The sequence below is a fragment of the Eleutherodactylus coqui genome, chromosome 10, assembly GCF_035609145.1.
Source record: "Eleutherodactylus coqui strain aEleCoq1 chromosome 10, aEleCoq1.hap1, whole genome shotgun sequence".
NCBI lineage: Eukaryota > Metazoa > Chordata > Amphibia > Anura > Eleutherodactylidae > Eleutherodactylus > Eleutherodactylus coqui.
This window is the reverse complement of record NC_089846.1, coordinates 55,130,160-55,146,885: the sequence shown is the minus strand read 5'-3', so window position 1 is coordinate 55,146,885 and position 16,726 is coordinate 55,130,160. Positions and strand designations below refer to the sequence as shown.

The 16,726-nt window shown below is 44.4% G+C and overlaps 1 protein-coding gene across 2 annotated transcripts in view; it reads left to right on the top strand.

Annotated features, from left to right (window-relative positions):
• The first annotated feature begins 1,537 nt into the window (after window positions 1-1,537).
• The window catches only part of LOC136579745 (dystrophin-related protein 2-like), a 36,092-nt gene continuing 20,903 nt past the window's right edge, over window positions 1,538-16,726 (top strand). For both annotated transcript variants that reach the window (XR_010786906.1, XM_066579806.1), the window contains exons 1-2: window positions 1,538-1,776; window positions 5,731-5,821. Coding sequence is in view for 1 of the 2 variants with exons in the window: in XM_066579806.1 (XP_066435903.1) it covers window positions 1,705-1,776; window positions 5,731-5,821 (163 nt within the window). In the remaining variant the exon portion in view is untranslated. The remainder of the gene's footprint in view (window positions 1,777-5,730; window positions 5,822-16,726) is intronic.

Sequence of the window (16,726 nt, the reverse complement as noted above, 5' to 3'; positions counted from 1 at the left end):
TTGCAGGTTACATCATTATCTGTCCTCAGTGTTATCACTGTGTTCTCTGTGCTGTTACATAAGACTGCAAGTGACATCTACTGTACTACAGTACATCATCTGTCCTCAGCGTTATCACTAGGTTCTCTGTGCTGTTACATAGGACTGCAAGTGATATCTGCTGTACTACAGTACATCATCTGTCCTCAGCGTTATTACTGTGTTCTCTGTGCTGCTACATAGGACTGCAGGTGACATCATTATCTGTCCTCAGTGTTATCACTTTGTTCTCTGTGGCGTTACATAGGACTGCTGGTGACATCATTTTCTGTCCTCAACGTTATCACTGTGTGTTCTCTGTCTTGTTACATAGGACTGCAAGTGACATCATTATCTGTCCCCAGCGTTATCACTGTGTTCTCTGTGCTGTTACATTGGAGTGCAATTGTACAGTATTGTACTGTACCAGTGTATTACCCATCGTCGATGATGGAGAAGGGTGGGCTGCACTAGCAGTAGCAGGAGATGCCGAGCAGGAGATCACATGGGTTCAGCCGCAAGGTCACGTGGGCTGGCACATGCCAGTGTTATCAGAGGCAACCAATGTTAGTAGAGACAAAAGTTTGGCAAAAAAAAAGGCCTCACTCCAAATGAAAACGGCGGCCGATATATATACCCTCGTGTGCACAAGCCCTGAGGCTGCATTTACATGGCACATTTCAGTTGCAATAAAAACAGCACCAAATAGTGCATTGGCAAAACCATGTGTGTTTTTACTGTGTTTGTAGTAAACTGTGGCAAAAAACGCACTCAGTTTTGCAAATGCACTTTTTGGTGCATTTTTTTGTTGCAACTGAACTGCCCCGTGTGAATGGAGCCTAAGGGTGCATTTACACAGGTGATTTTCCCGCACAATTTCTGTGTCTTGCGAGATGCACAGAAATCCCAGGGGAAAAGAACCCATTGCTTTTAATGGGTGCATATAGACGTGGGATTTTGCTTTCGCAGCGCTGCGAGAAGCATTGCAAGTGAAGAATCGGAGCATGTCCTATTTTTGCGCAATTCTGTTGAAGAATTATCCATTCTCCACAGTATGAAAAAAAAAAATACATGTGGCTTTCATGCAAGTGTGATGCGCAAAAATTGCATCACACTTGCATAATAATTGCAAGTGCAATATTGTTCCAGGTTTTTCGGACTGATGTTGCACTCGCCCATGTAAACATACCCTAATGAATTCTCCCTCTATTCCTGCATGGCTTTGGATCATCCCAGGGAGAGGGATGACATGGACCTTTGTTCAGGGCCCTTTATCAATCACAAAGCGCACTTGGCCTCTGATTGGCATATATGGGGTGAGCACTTGCTCATCTAAACATTTCTCTGGGTTTAATTACTGTATTTATTAACTATAAACTATATAATTAATTAACTATTAACCATATAATTGCATTGCAACTAAACAACAATTGTAAATTAGGTATACTTAAGTATTCACATCCATTTGACCAAACAATGATTACAGCATTCAACAACATTCTTTACAGAATTCTTCAGGGAGAATTAAAGCGATTAAAATGGCAGCATGCAGAAGTAGGAGAGGCTGCTTTATACGGGGAAGTGTTGCCTGATTCTGGGGGCAGCGGCAGTGGTGACATACAGAGTGAAGAATTGTTAAGTGAAGCACGGATACTGCGGCATCACAAAAATCGTTTAGAGACTCGTATGCAGATACTGGAGGATCACAACAAGCAACTTGAATCCCAGCTGCAATTGCTCAGGGAGCTTTTTTTACAGGTATGGAGAAAACAGACTGCTATTAAAGGGGTATTCTCATCTTAACCAATCATGAGCGAGATGGCAATACTCCTCTGTACATGATAGCCAGGGTGATCGGAAAACAGCCGAGTGGGCTGTCATATTCTGTTCTCGTATCCCCAAAGAAGTGAAGGAGAGTTATGGAAGTAGCTTCACTGTTTCTGTAATTCGCTGTGCTATACTGTTTCCATAACTACTAATTATTTCTATGAACGTTCCGGAAGATTGCAAGTCCTCGTGGGCAGGGTCCTCACTCCCCCTGTGTCAGTTTGTTTATTGTTCCTGTTATTTTTCATTTATAATGTATGTATACAGCTCCCAGAATTATTGGTGCTTTAAAATAAATAATAGCGTAAGGCCTCCTGCACACGGATAAATAATAGTGTAAGACCTCCTGCACACGGATAAATAATAGCGTAAGGCCACCCGCACAGGATAAATAATAGCGTAAGGCCTCCCGCACAGGATAAATAATAGCGTAAGGCCTCCTGCACACGGATAAATAATAGCGTAAGACCTCCTGCACACAGATAAATAATAGTGCAAGGCCTCCTGCACACGGATAAATAATAGCGTAAGACCTGCTGCACAGGATAAATAATAGCGTAAGGCCTCCTGCACACAGATAAATAATAGCGTAAGGCTTCCTGCACACGGATAAATAATAGCGTAAGGCCTCCTGCACAGGATAAATAATTGCATAAGGCCTCCTGCACAGGATAAATAATTGCATAAGGCCTCCTGCACAGGATAAATAATAGCGTAAGGCCTCCTGCACAGGATAAATAATAGCGTAAGGCCTCCTGCACACAGATAAATAATAGCGTAAGACCTCCTGCACACAGATAAATAATAGCGTAAGGCCTCCTGCACAGGATAAATAATAGCGTAAGGCCTCCTGCACAGGATAAATAATAGCGTAAGGCCTCCTGCACACGGATAAATAATAGCGTAAGGCCTCCTGCACACAGATAAATAATAACGTAAGGCCTCCTGCACACAGATAAATAATAGCGTAAGACCTCCTGCACAGGATAAATAATAGCGTAAGGCCTCCTGCACACAGATAAATGATAGTGTAAGGCCTCCTGCACATGGATAAATAATAGTGCAAGGCCTCCTGCACATGGATAAATAATACCGTAAGGCCTCCTGCACACGGATAAATAATAGCGTAAGGCCTCCTGCACACGGACAGATTTGCACTGCGAAATCCAGAGCAGGATTCCGCCTCCAGATTCTGCAGCAAATTCAGCCCATAGCATGCTATGGCAATACGCGATTTCCTGCCCATGAGCGGAAATCTATTGCGATTTTTCCACTCGCGGGGGAGAAATCGCGGCATGCTGAAATTTTGTGCGGTCTCCGCATGGCTGGATTACATTGAAGTCAATGGAAGCCGTCCATCCTGCAATCATTATTGCAGAATGCTCGCGGCAGCCGCATCATGGCTATAGCGACGGCACGTTGGCCGGCACATCAGCAGCAGAGGAGAAGACTGCGGAGAGGTACGTTGGGGTCACCGGCCGGGCACCAGGTCGAACTCCTCCCCGGGAATCCTGCATGCAGGGTCCCACCTGCCCATGTGCAGACCGCCTTAGATGGCCAACTAAGTTGTTTCTGTACTACAGTCTACTTCCAACAACCATAAGCTGGGCCGGGGAGGCCTCATCTTGACATAGGTGAACATCCCAGAGGAGGGACCCACATCTACCAGAATTTTATGACATCCTGTGGATATGCCATAAAAGTCTGAGATGAGAATATCCCTTTACATTCACAATTTTGGTCATATAAATAACAAGTGAAATGTTTAGAATTCTGGAATTTAAAAGAAGTGGATATTAGCAGAGAAAGATTAACACGGGTCAGAGAATCTCTTAAAGCTACCATTAAGGGCCTGTCACACAGGACGGAATATTCCGCAACAGCTGCATTTTCTTAAGGGGAACACCCCTCTTTCACCAGAAATTCCATGACAATTTTTTACATTCGCCTCAGATCCATAGTTCTTATCACTCAGCTAGAAAAGGAAAGCATCCATTAGTAGAGTAAGGACACCCATATAGCATCAATCATGGTCATTCACAGTCAATTAAATGGATAAAAAGTTACAAACACACAGGAATTACTTATTGATCCACCCTCGTATATCTCTGAATGTGACTAGAAGCTCAGGCAATATGGCTGTCCTTATAATCCTATACAAATAATAGAATAAAAGTTCTACAATCAGAAAATAAATAATAATCATCAGTATCCGGTTTTCATTAGTAAAACATGTAGATTATACATTCCTTTAAAAGTAAACATGCCAAGTATTTATATGGGGAGATTGGCTGACATTAGAGATGAGTGAACGTGCTCGTTTAGGGCAATTACTCGATCGAGCATGGCTTTTTTTCGAGTAACTGCCTAATCGGGCGAAAAGATTCGGGGGCGCCGGGGATGAGCGGGGGGTTGCAGAGGGGAGTGGGGGGGGGGGGGGAGAGAGCTCCCCCTGTTCCCCACTGCTACCCCCCGCTCCACCACGCCGCCCCCCAGTGCCACCCGAATCTTTTCACCCGAGTAGGCAGTTACTTGAAAAAGGCGATGCTCGATCAAGTAATTGCCCTAAACGAGTACGTTCACTCATCTCTAGCTGACATGCATCTCTCCTAAACAACCATTTGGCCTGCAGCTATGTCTTATGACCAACACCAGATTATTCAATGTGTAGAGTTTATCATTGTTTTACAAGCCTAAGGGCTTATTAACACATCTGGTTTGGGCTCACAAAATACTGATGTAAAATACTGGAGTGGAACTTACCAAGAGAATCTATAATGGGAGAATTAGCATTTCTTCCGTATTTTGGACCCGCTGCTGGTTTTGGCTTACAAAATGCTAATGCAAAATATGCCCGTGTGATTAAGGCCTAATTTAGCAATGCAAGAAGGGTACAAATATACAGGCTTAATCCAGGATATTTCCGCTGTGGAGCTCGAGACAAATCCATGGAGAATATGCTGGGATTCCACAGCAAAATCTGCATACATCTGGATTCTGCTGCGGACTCATAGCGGTTTTCAGATCTATACACTGAAAGGCTGAAATTGCAACAGAATGAGCATTCTGTGAACTGAAAATCCACGGCATCCTCATTGTAATACAATTTTTTTTTCCACTGCATATGAATGGCATTTCAGAAATTCCACCCACATGTATTGTAGGGTAATTTACTGTGGATTTGTGATGTGAAATCCACTGCACCAATCTGCAGCAAACCCAACATAGCTGCTGGACCCCCCTCTGGGATCACTGCCTATTGGGAGAACAAATGCTCAGCTCATTTTGTAACTCCCATAGACTTCAATGGAGAGTGCTATACACAATAGCAAACGGGAATCTGCAGACTGGGATCACTACATCTCATTCCATTTCTCTAATAGTTGGGGAGTTCAGTTCATATGACAAAAAATGGAGGAATTTATAAAGGCAAAGTTTTAAAAGGCAGTCTTAAAATCATTCTTGCAGGCGCAAGATGCACCTAATGGCACATGCCTCTTCCTACTGGGCATGCTCCTGAAATCTACACCATCTACAAGCTGAAGTCGATTTCTGCTGTAATTTACACTAATTTTAAATATAAATTATAATTAAATCTGTCAATCTGGGGTAGTGGGGGTGGGCCATGCCACCTTCTAAAAAGCCATGCTTCCTTTTTTGGAAACCAAACCAGCTGAAGCTGTGAAAAGTTAACAAAGTCGCTTACGTTACATTTTGTGACTTAATCACAGCCGTTTTAGAATAATGAATTCCTGCCATTGACTTTGTCGGTTATTAGTTAGAAATGAGTTGACCGGCTCCACTGTCTGAGGGGTTCAAATAGGAACCTCAGTGTTGCTTGTGTTTGTCTTGTGTGTTTGTAACTGTGATTTATGTGTTTTCTAGCCTAACGCAGATGATGGTAAGACTTCTTCCACCTCGGAGAACAAGTGTCCTACAGATGATAAGAGGGGAACCCCAGATACTGAAGCTGCAGGTAAAATACAGATGTATAAGGTATAATTCCATTTTCATTTGAGATTAAATGTTTATGTACAATCAGACGATCAAAGATGGAAGGCCACATTCAGATGCAACAGATATTTGCAATAAAGCACAGTACAATGCTAGAGATTGTGGTTTACAACATGAAATATTCCGATTTTAGGCCATGGTGCCTTGTGTGCCCTGCAGAGGGGGTAATCTGCTACAAATCCAGAGTACTTTGTCACAGATTTTGTAAAAAATTTCAGCACCGTTTTCTCTCCCCCTTCCTCTCGTGGATCCATCCTTGTTCCTTATATACTGGCTTCTACATTCTGCCACTTTAGTTCATTAATGGGGTGTCTGTTTTCATAAAAGTGCCTTGCGAATGATGTTTCATCATATTTTCCCTGCTGGGTGTATATAATATTTATAAACTTGTTGCAAATAGAGATTTCTTTAAAAATACAAAGCTTGAAAATGATCAAGATTGTATCGTGGCATTCAATGAAGGCAAGAATGATCAAAGTCAACTTTTGCTGAACATTGATCGGTTTCCTTTTAACCCTTTCCAATCCTCTGTCTGACATCTAAAGACATTCTGATTGAAGGCTGTACAGCTGTGATGTCATAAGACGTCCAACAAGGTATTCTTACTATATATTACTGGCCGCTCTGTTGTCGGGGGGCCTTTCCAGCATGTCCCATACCGCAATACTGGCTCTAGCCAGCAGGTGGCGCCATTGTATAATGGCAGAAAGAGAAAGCCCCCTAGGAAACCCTAAATCCAAAATTGGATTGCAAAGGGTTAAAGGTTCACAACTCATGAAGACTAAGTCCGCTGCACTAAGTCTGCTGTCACATAGACTTGAAACTTGGGGTGCTGTCACATAGACTTGTCGCTGGGGAGGGTGCTGTCACATAGACTTGTCGCTGGGGAGAGTGCTGTCACATAGACTTGTTGCTGAGGAGTGGGGGTGCTGTCACATAGACTTGTCGCTAAGGATGGGGGGATGTTATCACATAGACTTGTTGCTGGGGAAAGAGGGGGGTGTTGTCACAGTAATTTGGCACATGGGGTGGGTGGGGGCTGTCACAGTAATTTATCACACCTGGTGTAATCCTGTGCAGGAAGGAGAGGAGGTGAGCTGTGAATATTGTAAATGGTGGCTCATGTGTTCTCTACATATAGGTGTCACCTCTGTGTAATCCTGCTTGTGCAGGGAGGGGAGGAGGTGAGCTGTAACTATTGTGAATGGTGGGTCCTGTGTTATCTATATAAAGGGGTCACTGTACTTGTGGGTGGGAGGGGTGGAGGGTGCTGTCAGTGTATTGTGGGGGGAGGGGTGGGGGGTGCTCTCACTGTACTTGTGGGGTCGCTGTCACTGTACTTGTTGGGGGCACCGTCACTGTACTTGTGGGGGGTGCTGTCACTGTACCTGTGGGGGGAGGGGCGGGGGTGCCGTCACTGTAATTGTGGGGAGAGGGGTGGGGGCCATCACTGTACTTGTGGGGGAAGGGGCGGGGACCATCACTGTACTTGTGGGGGGAGGGGCAGGGGGCCGTCACTGTACTTGTGGGTAGAGCGGCGGAGGGGGCCATCACTGTACTTGTGGGGGGAAAGGGCAAAGTGTGCTGTCACTATACTTTTGGGGGGAGGGGCGCTGTCAGTGTACTGTGTGGGGGGAGGGGCGCTGTCAGTGCACTGTGGGGCGAGGGGCAGGAGGTGCCGTCACTGTACTCGTAGGGTGCCATCACTGTACTTGTGGGGGGATGGGTGGGGAGTGTCGTCACTGTACTTGTGGGGGGGACGGGCGGCTGGTGTTGTCACTGTATTCGTGGGGGCGAGGGGCATAGTGTGTCGTCACTACTTGTGGGGGGAGGGACATAGAGTGTCGACACTGTACTTGTGGGTGGGAGGGGTGTGGGTTGTCGTTACTGTACTTGTGGGGAGGAGGCGTGGGGGGTGCCATCACTGCACCTGTGGGAGGAGGGGCGGGGGGTGCTGGCAATGTACTTGTGGGGGGCACTGTGTGGGGGCATGTGAGGTGTTACTTTCACTTTTAATTACTTTCAATGGCAGAGGATCGCGATCCTCTGCCATTGAAAGTAATGATAGAGATTGCGATCTCCTGCTACTGCTTTGACTGCTGTAGCAGGAGATTCCTTCATCTCCCTGGCATGTGCCCTCTTTACTGGACACTGTGACAGCACTGTCACATCATTGTCACAGTATCCAGTGATGAGGGGACATGCCAGGGAGATGAAGGAATCTCCTTCTACAGCTGTCACAGCTCTAGCAGGAGATCGCACTGCTCTCCCATTGTTTTGAATGGGGCCAGGCGGCTGCCGGCTGCATTGAAAGCAGTAAAGGGACTCGCATGGACTGAGAGAGCTATATCTGACCGTCACTCACAGCCTGATATCGCTCTTCCCATCACAGCGTGTCTCCCATAATGACACGATTCTTCTAGTCATGTGACCAGCGTCATAGGGAGTGTGCACGCTGAGGAGGAGAGAGAGCAGTGCATCATGGGAACTACACCGGCAGCGCCATCTTTGAAATATTCTTCAGGTCAGCTTTACGATGAGAAGATAAGGAATAAAAAGGTTAGCAGGATATTATTTTTTATGTGTAATGCTCTATTGTATGATGCTTATACTTTACTGTTCTTTTTATTTTTGCACATCTGTCTACCGGATCCGTTAAAAAAGGTTTCAGTTTTAAATCTGTTCTGCTATCCATGTAATACAAAAACAGAATGCAAAACGCTGATGTGAATAAGCCCTAAGTAATGTATGTACACAGTGACTCCACCAACAGAATAGTGAGTGCAGCTCTGGAGTATAATAGAGGATGTAAGTCAGGACCAGTACAGGATAAATCTCCATTTAGATGGGACGAGTGTCGGGCAAATGATGCCCGGCACTCGACACTGCACATACTAGCTCTTGTGCTGCTGCACGGGAGCTAGTATCGCTGACTCACAGCGGGACGGCAGGAGGAGTTTTTTATTTCTCCTCCCGCTCCCCCGCCCCTCTCCATTGCCTTAACATAGCGGCCATTCAGTACTGAACAGCTGCTATTTGCACTGAGCGATCAGCGATCGTTTATGCAGCATAAACGATGGACGATGAGCTGATCGCTCAGTGTAAATAGCAGCCGTTCAGTACTGAACGGCCGGTATGTTAAGGCAATGGAGAGGGGCAGGGGAGCGCAAGGAAAGAAATCTGTTCCTGCCGCCTGCTGTGAGCCAGCGATAATAGCTCCCGTGCAGGTGCATGGGAGCTAGTATGTGCGGGGACATGTTTCTGGCATTGTTTGCCCGACATTTATTCCATCTAAATGGGCCTGAAGTAATGTATGTAAACGGTGACTTCACCAGCAGTAAAGTGAGTGCAGCTCTGGAGTATAATACGGGATCTAACGCAGGATCAGTACAGGATAAGTAATGTATGCACACAGTGACTCCACCAGCAGAATAGTGAGTGCAGCTCTGGAGTATAATAGAGGATATAACGCAGGATCAGTACAGGATAAGTAATGTATGTAAACAGTGACTCCACCAGCAGAATAGTGAGTGCAGCTCTGGAGTATAATAGAGGATATAACGCAGGATGAGTACAGGATAAGTAATGTATGTAAACAGTGACTTCACCAGCAGAAAAGTGAGTGCAGCTCTGGAGTATAATAGAGGATGTAACGCAGGATCAGTACAGGATAAGTAATGTATGCACACAGTGACTCCACCAGCAGAATAGTGAGTGCAGCTCTGTAGTATAATAGAGGATATAACGCAGGATCAGTACAGGATAAGTAATGTATGTAAACAGTGACTCCACTATGAGGGTTAAAATTCTAAGTGCAACACCAATCGGGCCCACCCCACTTTCCCCGTTGCCGGCCGTAAGAAGAGACACCACACACAGGAGTCTGGTCTAGCTCCTCACACGGGAGAAAAAACTGCGCCCTTTATTACAGATTACATGAGATCTTATACCCTCTGCCCTCTCACCACTAGGGGGTGATGGGCTCATAACCATATATGGGCAGTCCGGATTTGCGGACTGAGACAGTGAAAATCATATAACAGTCATGTACATTTGAACATCTTGATATCTTGTTCCAGCGCTTCTGGGAAATCGGCCAAGTACATGCGGCCTTGTGTCTGGTTCCGTATCTTCTCTGAATTTCTTAGAACATCTCTCTCAGCCTTGGGATATCTGATGTAAGGCGAAGTATTAAAGTTTTTTCTCATTTGGAATTGAATAAAACTTGCATACAGGTATAAAAGCATGAAAAACACATATGGCAATATATATATATACCCTCACAAACCCCCTAAAAAACTTAATATGGAGATCAAGCATCAGACCTTGCACTCTTCCTCGGTCGTCTCTCCCTTGCGTCAGGGTTTCTCCACTGCCCGTAAGTCCCTACTCCTAAAAGGGAAGGGATCCCTACCTAACCTCAGAAGGAGGCCATGGATTCCCTGGGCTTATTTCCGGGCCTCCATACCCTCTATCTGTACAAGTTAACACCCCACAGGGTGTGCCCTCGCCGGAACCTAAGGTCTTCTGCACTTTCCCTAGGCAAATGGGAAATCCACTGACAGTCCATCTTATGAGACTGAGGCAGACACAGTACTAGTCCATCTCTCCATTCTTCTGGTAACGTATCTGGTTGGCATTATCGGAACTGGCTCTTCATCTTTTTCAAACAAGGGAAATTTTGGTCACATTAAAGGGATAATACACAAACAGGAAATTACATACCCCACCTCTTTCTGTTAAAATCATATCCAGGGCTACTCTATTTTGGAACGCCATGGATGCAGTGGGCCCTAACTGGTCAGCTAACCCTTGCAAAAGCATCTCTAGTGTAGTTTACAAACCTCTGCTGATTGTAATAGATATAATTCATCTAATCTACATTAGTAACAGTGACAATAGCAAATAAGGACTCAAAACTTGCTTTAACCTGATCTCTAGAATTAAATTAATCTGGCACCCCCCTTGGCACTCCTATTGTATCTATGTGTACATGTGGATCAAAGTTACCACCTGGAGCGTCAACGTCTCTCCTAGCACGATGCGGTGTTGGATTCTCACCCTCAGTGTAGGCTTATTGCACATTTCATTATATTAATTTGTTCTGAAACAGGGGGCTAGTGTACAGTAGTCAAAGGTGTGTGTTAGAGGAATTGTACCAAATTATAGCATGTAAAGGATATACAGGATCATTAGTTTTTTCAGTGCGAAGTGTGGATCCAAGTGGGCTTTCCTTCAAGCTTGACTGCAGTTGGGTGAACAACATCTGGTAGGGACATTCAAACAGGGTTTCTCGCTCAAACTTTTTTACATAGACCCTGTCACCTGGTTTCAGATTGTGACACTCATCTGTAGGACCTGGGAGAAAAGCAGAGACTACAGAATGCATTACTAACAATTCCTTGGGGAGACCCATGACAAAATTAACAAGAAAATCATTCCCCAAACTCTGCTACTGTGGCATGTATCCTCCTGGAAAAAAGAAAAACTAATAGAAAGACACTCAATTCAAAATTTTACCATTTCCTCCATCGCCTTTTGTATCTACTTTCCCACTACTCCGCGGATGGTAGGGTGTGTCAAAAGCCTGGAATATACCCAAAACAGACATGATGTGTTGCATTATTTCACCTGTGAAGTGTGTACCTTTGTTTGACTCAATCACTTCCGGTACCCCATATCTGCGGATTACCTCATTCATGAGCTTCTGTGCGATTACCTGCTTATTTATTTTGGTAACAGGGTAGGTCTCCAACCTGAAAAGCATTAACAACAACAAGCACATATTCATGCTTCCCAACAAGTAGGAGCTGAGTGTAGCCAATTTGCAATCCCTGAAATGGGTAGAGTGGTCTAGGCAAGTGTGGTGTGGCAAATTTACTTCTGCCCTGTTGCTTTATGGCAAAGATCATGCAAAATTGGACAAATGATGCAGCAGCTACAGAAAACCAAGGAGCCACCCGTCCTTGTTCAAGCGTCGACATCATTACTGCTTCCAGAGGTGTGTCTTTCCGTGCGTCAGCTGGGCCATCATGGGGCACAGGGACTATGGTAAGCAAGTTCTGTTGACTGTTCACCATACGCCGTCCCTTTTTAGTCCATTTTTCCTTTTCTTAACTGTAAAGTCTTTAGCATATCAAAGTCCAATGTTTTTATCAAAATTCAAGTTCAAATCAAAGTCCAAGATTTTTATCAAAGTCCAAGATTTTTATCAAAGTCCAAGATTTTTATCAAAGTCCAAAATTATTGTTAAATTCTTCTTTTCTTCTTTCTTCCACGGCTTGAGGGCCGCTGCTTTTGCTGTGTGGCCTGTGATGGCGTTGCCTCTTGCTTCTCTGGTGTAGGAATTGGTGTGAACTTTCCACCTTTGTCAGGTAGAAATAGGGCCTCCATGAGACTCTGCACCATTGCATCATTCTTAATTGGCTGTCCTGCTGAGGTAAAAAACTGTCTGGCCTTCCATGTTGGGCCTTAATCATGAGCTATGCCAGATGCATACCGGGAGTCAGTGTAAATGTTTGCCGTCTTACCTGTGGCCACTCCACACGCCTCCGTGAGTGCTTTTAATTCCGCTTCTTGTACTGCGACATGCGGAGACATTCTGCTTTTAGGACATCTTGTTGTGCAACCACTGTATATCCAGTGTGGAGTCGTCAATCACCCTGGGTACCATCTATAAAAAACAACTCAAAATATGCATTATTAACAAGGGCTTTGAGTAACTTTTTTTTTTTTTAAAACTTAAATTTTCTTGTTGCATCAATGCTAGACAATCAGGCTGGTATTCTATTTGAAAAAGATTAGAACCTTGTTGCAAAAAATTTAAAAATGTAAAAATGACTTGCAAAAAAAATTAAAAATGGCTGATTTGCAATACCTAAAATGGCTGACTTGCAATACCTAGATCACCTATGCCTTCTCCTCCCCCCCCTTTAAACCAGGGTACGCAATTGGAACAATAGTAGCCGGGTTTAAGTTATTATAACATTGTAAAAAGATTTGATGGAAGCAGATAAGGCCTGTAAGATGTTAGCACCTATAGCAGAAACATGAGTTACATCGGGGAAGAATAATCTACAAACACCTATTAATATTTGAAATGTGATATCCCTTTAAGTGAATTCATTATTAGTCTGTTCCTGCCTGCAGTCTTATCTAAATTTCAGACAGGAGAAAAAAAAACAAAACAAAAAACTAGCTGCTCACCCCCTCCCTCGTCGAGAGGAGGGATGAAACATTACTACGTACTATTACATCATCTAGCTCCACCCCTTCGATATTGGCACATTGCGTCCGTCTTCTCAACTTAATTTCAGTGTAACAGTCCAAGCATCCACATCACAACCAAGCAAAGTCCCATGCATGGGGTAGGACTTTTACCCCCAGTCAATTTCCACATCACACATTCCATCACTCACCGCAGCTTGAACACGGGTCACTAACTCTCATCCATCCATGCTCCCAAGCCCGCTCCGTCGCCCCCCTTTAAAGGTGTACCAGTCCATACAGATGCATGGACAAAAAAAGTTTGACAAACATACATACATCAGTTGAAAAACATTGAGGTGAGTGCTTTTAATTTTATAAAGTACATGATTCTATTGAGATGAGATTGTGAATGAGCGCTATCTTTGACAAATTATGTGAAAAAGTTTGCTGAGTGACTGAAATATTCTATATTTCTTATCTACTGAAGCTATTATATGCTGTATTAAACGCTGAAGTATTTAGTTTCTGTGACCCTGAATTTGGAGTGAATTCTGAAAGTCCCCACCCTTTTTTAAAACAAACCTCTTATCTCTCCGCGACTATGAAACACAAACTGATTTGTTTTAGCTTAAACTATTGAAAAAACATTTGAAATCATAATTAACACATATGCTGGGACCTTACAACATTCATTTTCAACCCCTGTATAAGTAAGAATATACATTAAAAATTACTATATTTCCCTGCCTACTAAGACAGTATAACTAATTAAATTCATTTCAATTCATTGCAAGCAAGCCAAGATATTAACCAAGGATGTTATTGTATTTTCTCTCTCGCTGTTATCTTCCTGACCTTGGAGACTGAACACAAGCTCACAGCTATATGTCAACAGACTCTTCTCCCCTTCAGCTAACTATTTGCACTTACAGTATATATATATATATATACACATATATATCCACCTAGTATGGATTATACATTATCTATTATCTATCTTGTATTATACACATTTTCATCTCTCTTTACCAACAAATCACGTGCATTGTAACTTACTTATCGACTTTCTTGCTCCTTCAGCACTTTTCTCCCCTACCTAACTGCCAATATAACCTTCAATAGACACTCTCCTGACGCCCTCTTGATCACTTACTGTACTTTTCAACATTTCACTTACGGACACTTTCTTAAACAAATAATGTGTACATACGTAACTTTCTCTGACTGTCTCTCTGCTTCTAGCAAACCTTGGTCTTCCAAGGCACCTCTCGGTCCTAAAGACCTCCTCCCAGACACCATTTTGTAATCTGCCATGCGGGTCGGTGTCACACATTTTCATTAGAGTTTTCTTACATTCTACAGATTCATCCACACGGCGGCAGCCCTTGAGGGGCTCTATCTTCTTTAATAAGGTCTTACGCATATTACAACAACAAAAATAATAATAACACGCTCCATAGAATGCATCCCTCTTAATTTTCAAATTGTCAGCCCCTTATATACCGGCAGACAACCGAGGGTCCCTTCTCCTTATGGAACCAGTCCCATAAAAATGCATCTCTCTGAAATCAAATCGCTAGCCCCATATATAAGGCAAACCGACCGAGAGTCCCTTCTTTCTATGAGACATCTCACAAAATGCATCCCTCTCTGCTAAACCATTAACAACTAACTAAACTAACCTGAGGGTCCCTTCTCTTGTGAGATCAAATGAAAAGTAAGAGAAAAAAAAATTCTGCAGATACAACAAACAATCTCCACTATCGCTAAAACGCTACGGACTTCAAAGTACAAATAAACTACAGACTAGTTTCTGGGTGAGCCATTGGTGCGCATATCACGGTCAGTGGTCCATGACGGCAAACCCGGAGCCCACACGAGTTACCGTGTAGAACTCTTAACCCAACCCGTCCGGTCACAAACCACAGATAGTCCCTCCTGCTGCAAGACTTCGCAGTGTAAAACACAACATAAATATATGTTTGTCTTACCTGGAGTTCTAAGTGAGTTGATCAGGCTCGGTTTGCAGTAGGACGGTTTCTCAGTAGCGTGGATCCGGGTGAATTGCGCTGTAAGCTCCGATTTTACCGCCCCAGTTGGTTGCGCTATTTATGAGGGTTAAAATTCTAAGTACAGCACCAATCCGGCCCACCCCACTTGCCCCGTTGCCGGCCGCAAGAAGAGACACCACACACAGGAGTCTGGTCTAGCTCCTCACACGGGAGAAAAAACTGCGCCCTTTATTACAGATTACATGAGATCTTATACCCTCTGCCCTCTCACCACTAGGGGGTGATGGGCTCATAACCATATATGGGCAGTCCGGATTTGCGGACTGAGACAGTGAAAATCATATAACAGTCATGTACATTTGAACATCTTGATATCTTGTTCCAGCGCTTCTGGGAAATCGGCCAAGTACATGCGGCCTTGTGTCTGGTTCCGTATCTTCTCTGAATTTCTTAGAACATCTCTCTCAGCCTTGGGATATCTGATGTAAGGCGAAGTATTAAAGTTTTTTCTCATTTGGAATTGAATAAAACTTGCATACAGGTATGAAAGCATGAAAAACACATATGGCAATATATATATACCCTCACACCACCAGCAGAATAGTGAGTGCAGCTCTGGAGTATAATACAGGATGTAACACGGGATTGGTAGAAGATGTAACCACTACAGAAAGAATCCCAGAGACTCTGGCACAGTCCTGGTGATGCATAACAGCTGTGTCACATTGTGCTCCTGGGACCTGTAGTACTATGTAGGTGTGGTTGATTTGGTTGGCTGTGTGTGGATTGCTCCAGCCAGCCAATCACCATGGGTCTGTGCACGTAAATAGCAGCCAAGCTCACTAGAGGTTGCTGGTCATGATATATACCTTTACATATCCTAAATAATCCTGGGTGTTAGGATGCATGGTGTTGTTTCTGTCTTGTTCTGTCCGTCTGGTTTCTATTCTGCATGCATGCATGCGTTTCTGTTCGTTTTTTGTCTGATGTCCCTTGTCTAAACATTGTCCTGTCTCATCCACCCGTCCGTTGGTAGTTGGATGCCTGTTCCATGTTTGTTTGTCCTGCCTGTCCGTTGGTGGGCATATGCCCGAACCATGTCCAGTTCATTCCCCTTTGTCCATTGGTAGGTGAATGCTAGGGCTTTGTCTTGTCTGTCTGTAGGTGGCGCATTATGTGAATGATATCCTATGTTTGAATTCCCCTTAGTCTATACGTCTGCAGACGTTTGTTGTGTGTTAAAGGGGTTGTCCCGCGCCGAAACGGGTTTTTTTTTTTCAACCCCCCCCCCCCCCCCCCCGTTCGGCGAGAGACAACCCCGATGCAGGGACGTACAGAAAGCTCACCGGAGCGCTTACCTTAATCCCCGCGCTCCGGTGACTTCTATACTTACCTGTGAAGATGGCCGCCGGGATCCTCTGCCTCCGTGGACCGCAGCTCTTCTGTGCGGTCCATTGCCGATTCCAGCCTCCTGATTGGCTGGAATCGGCACGTGACGGGGCGGAGCTACACGGAGCTACACGGAGCCCCATAGAGAACAGGAGAAGACCTGGACTGCGCAAGCGCGGCTAATTTGGCCATCGGAGGGCGAAAATTAGTCGGCACCATGGAGACGAGGACGCCAGCAACGGAGCAGGTAAGTATAA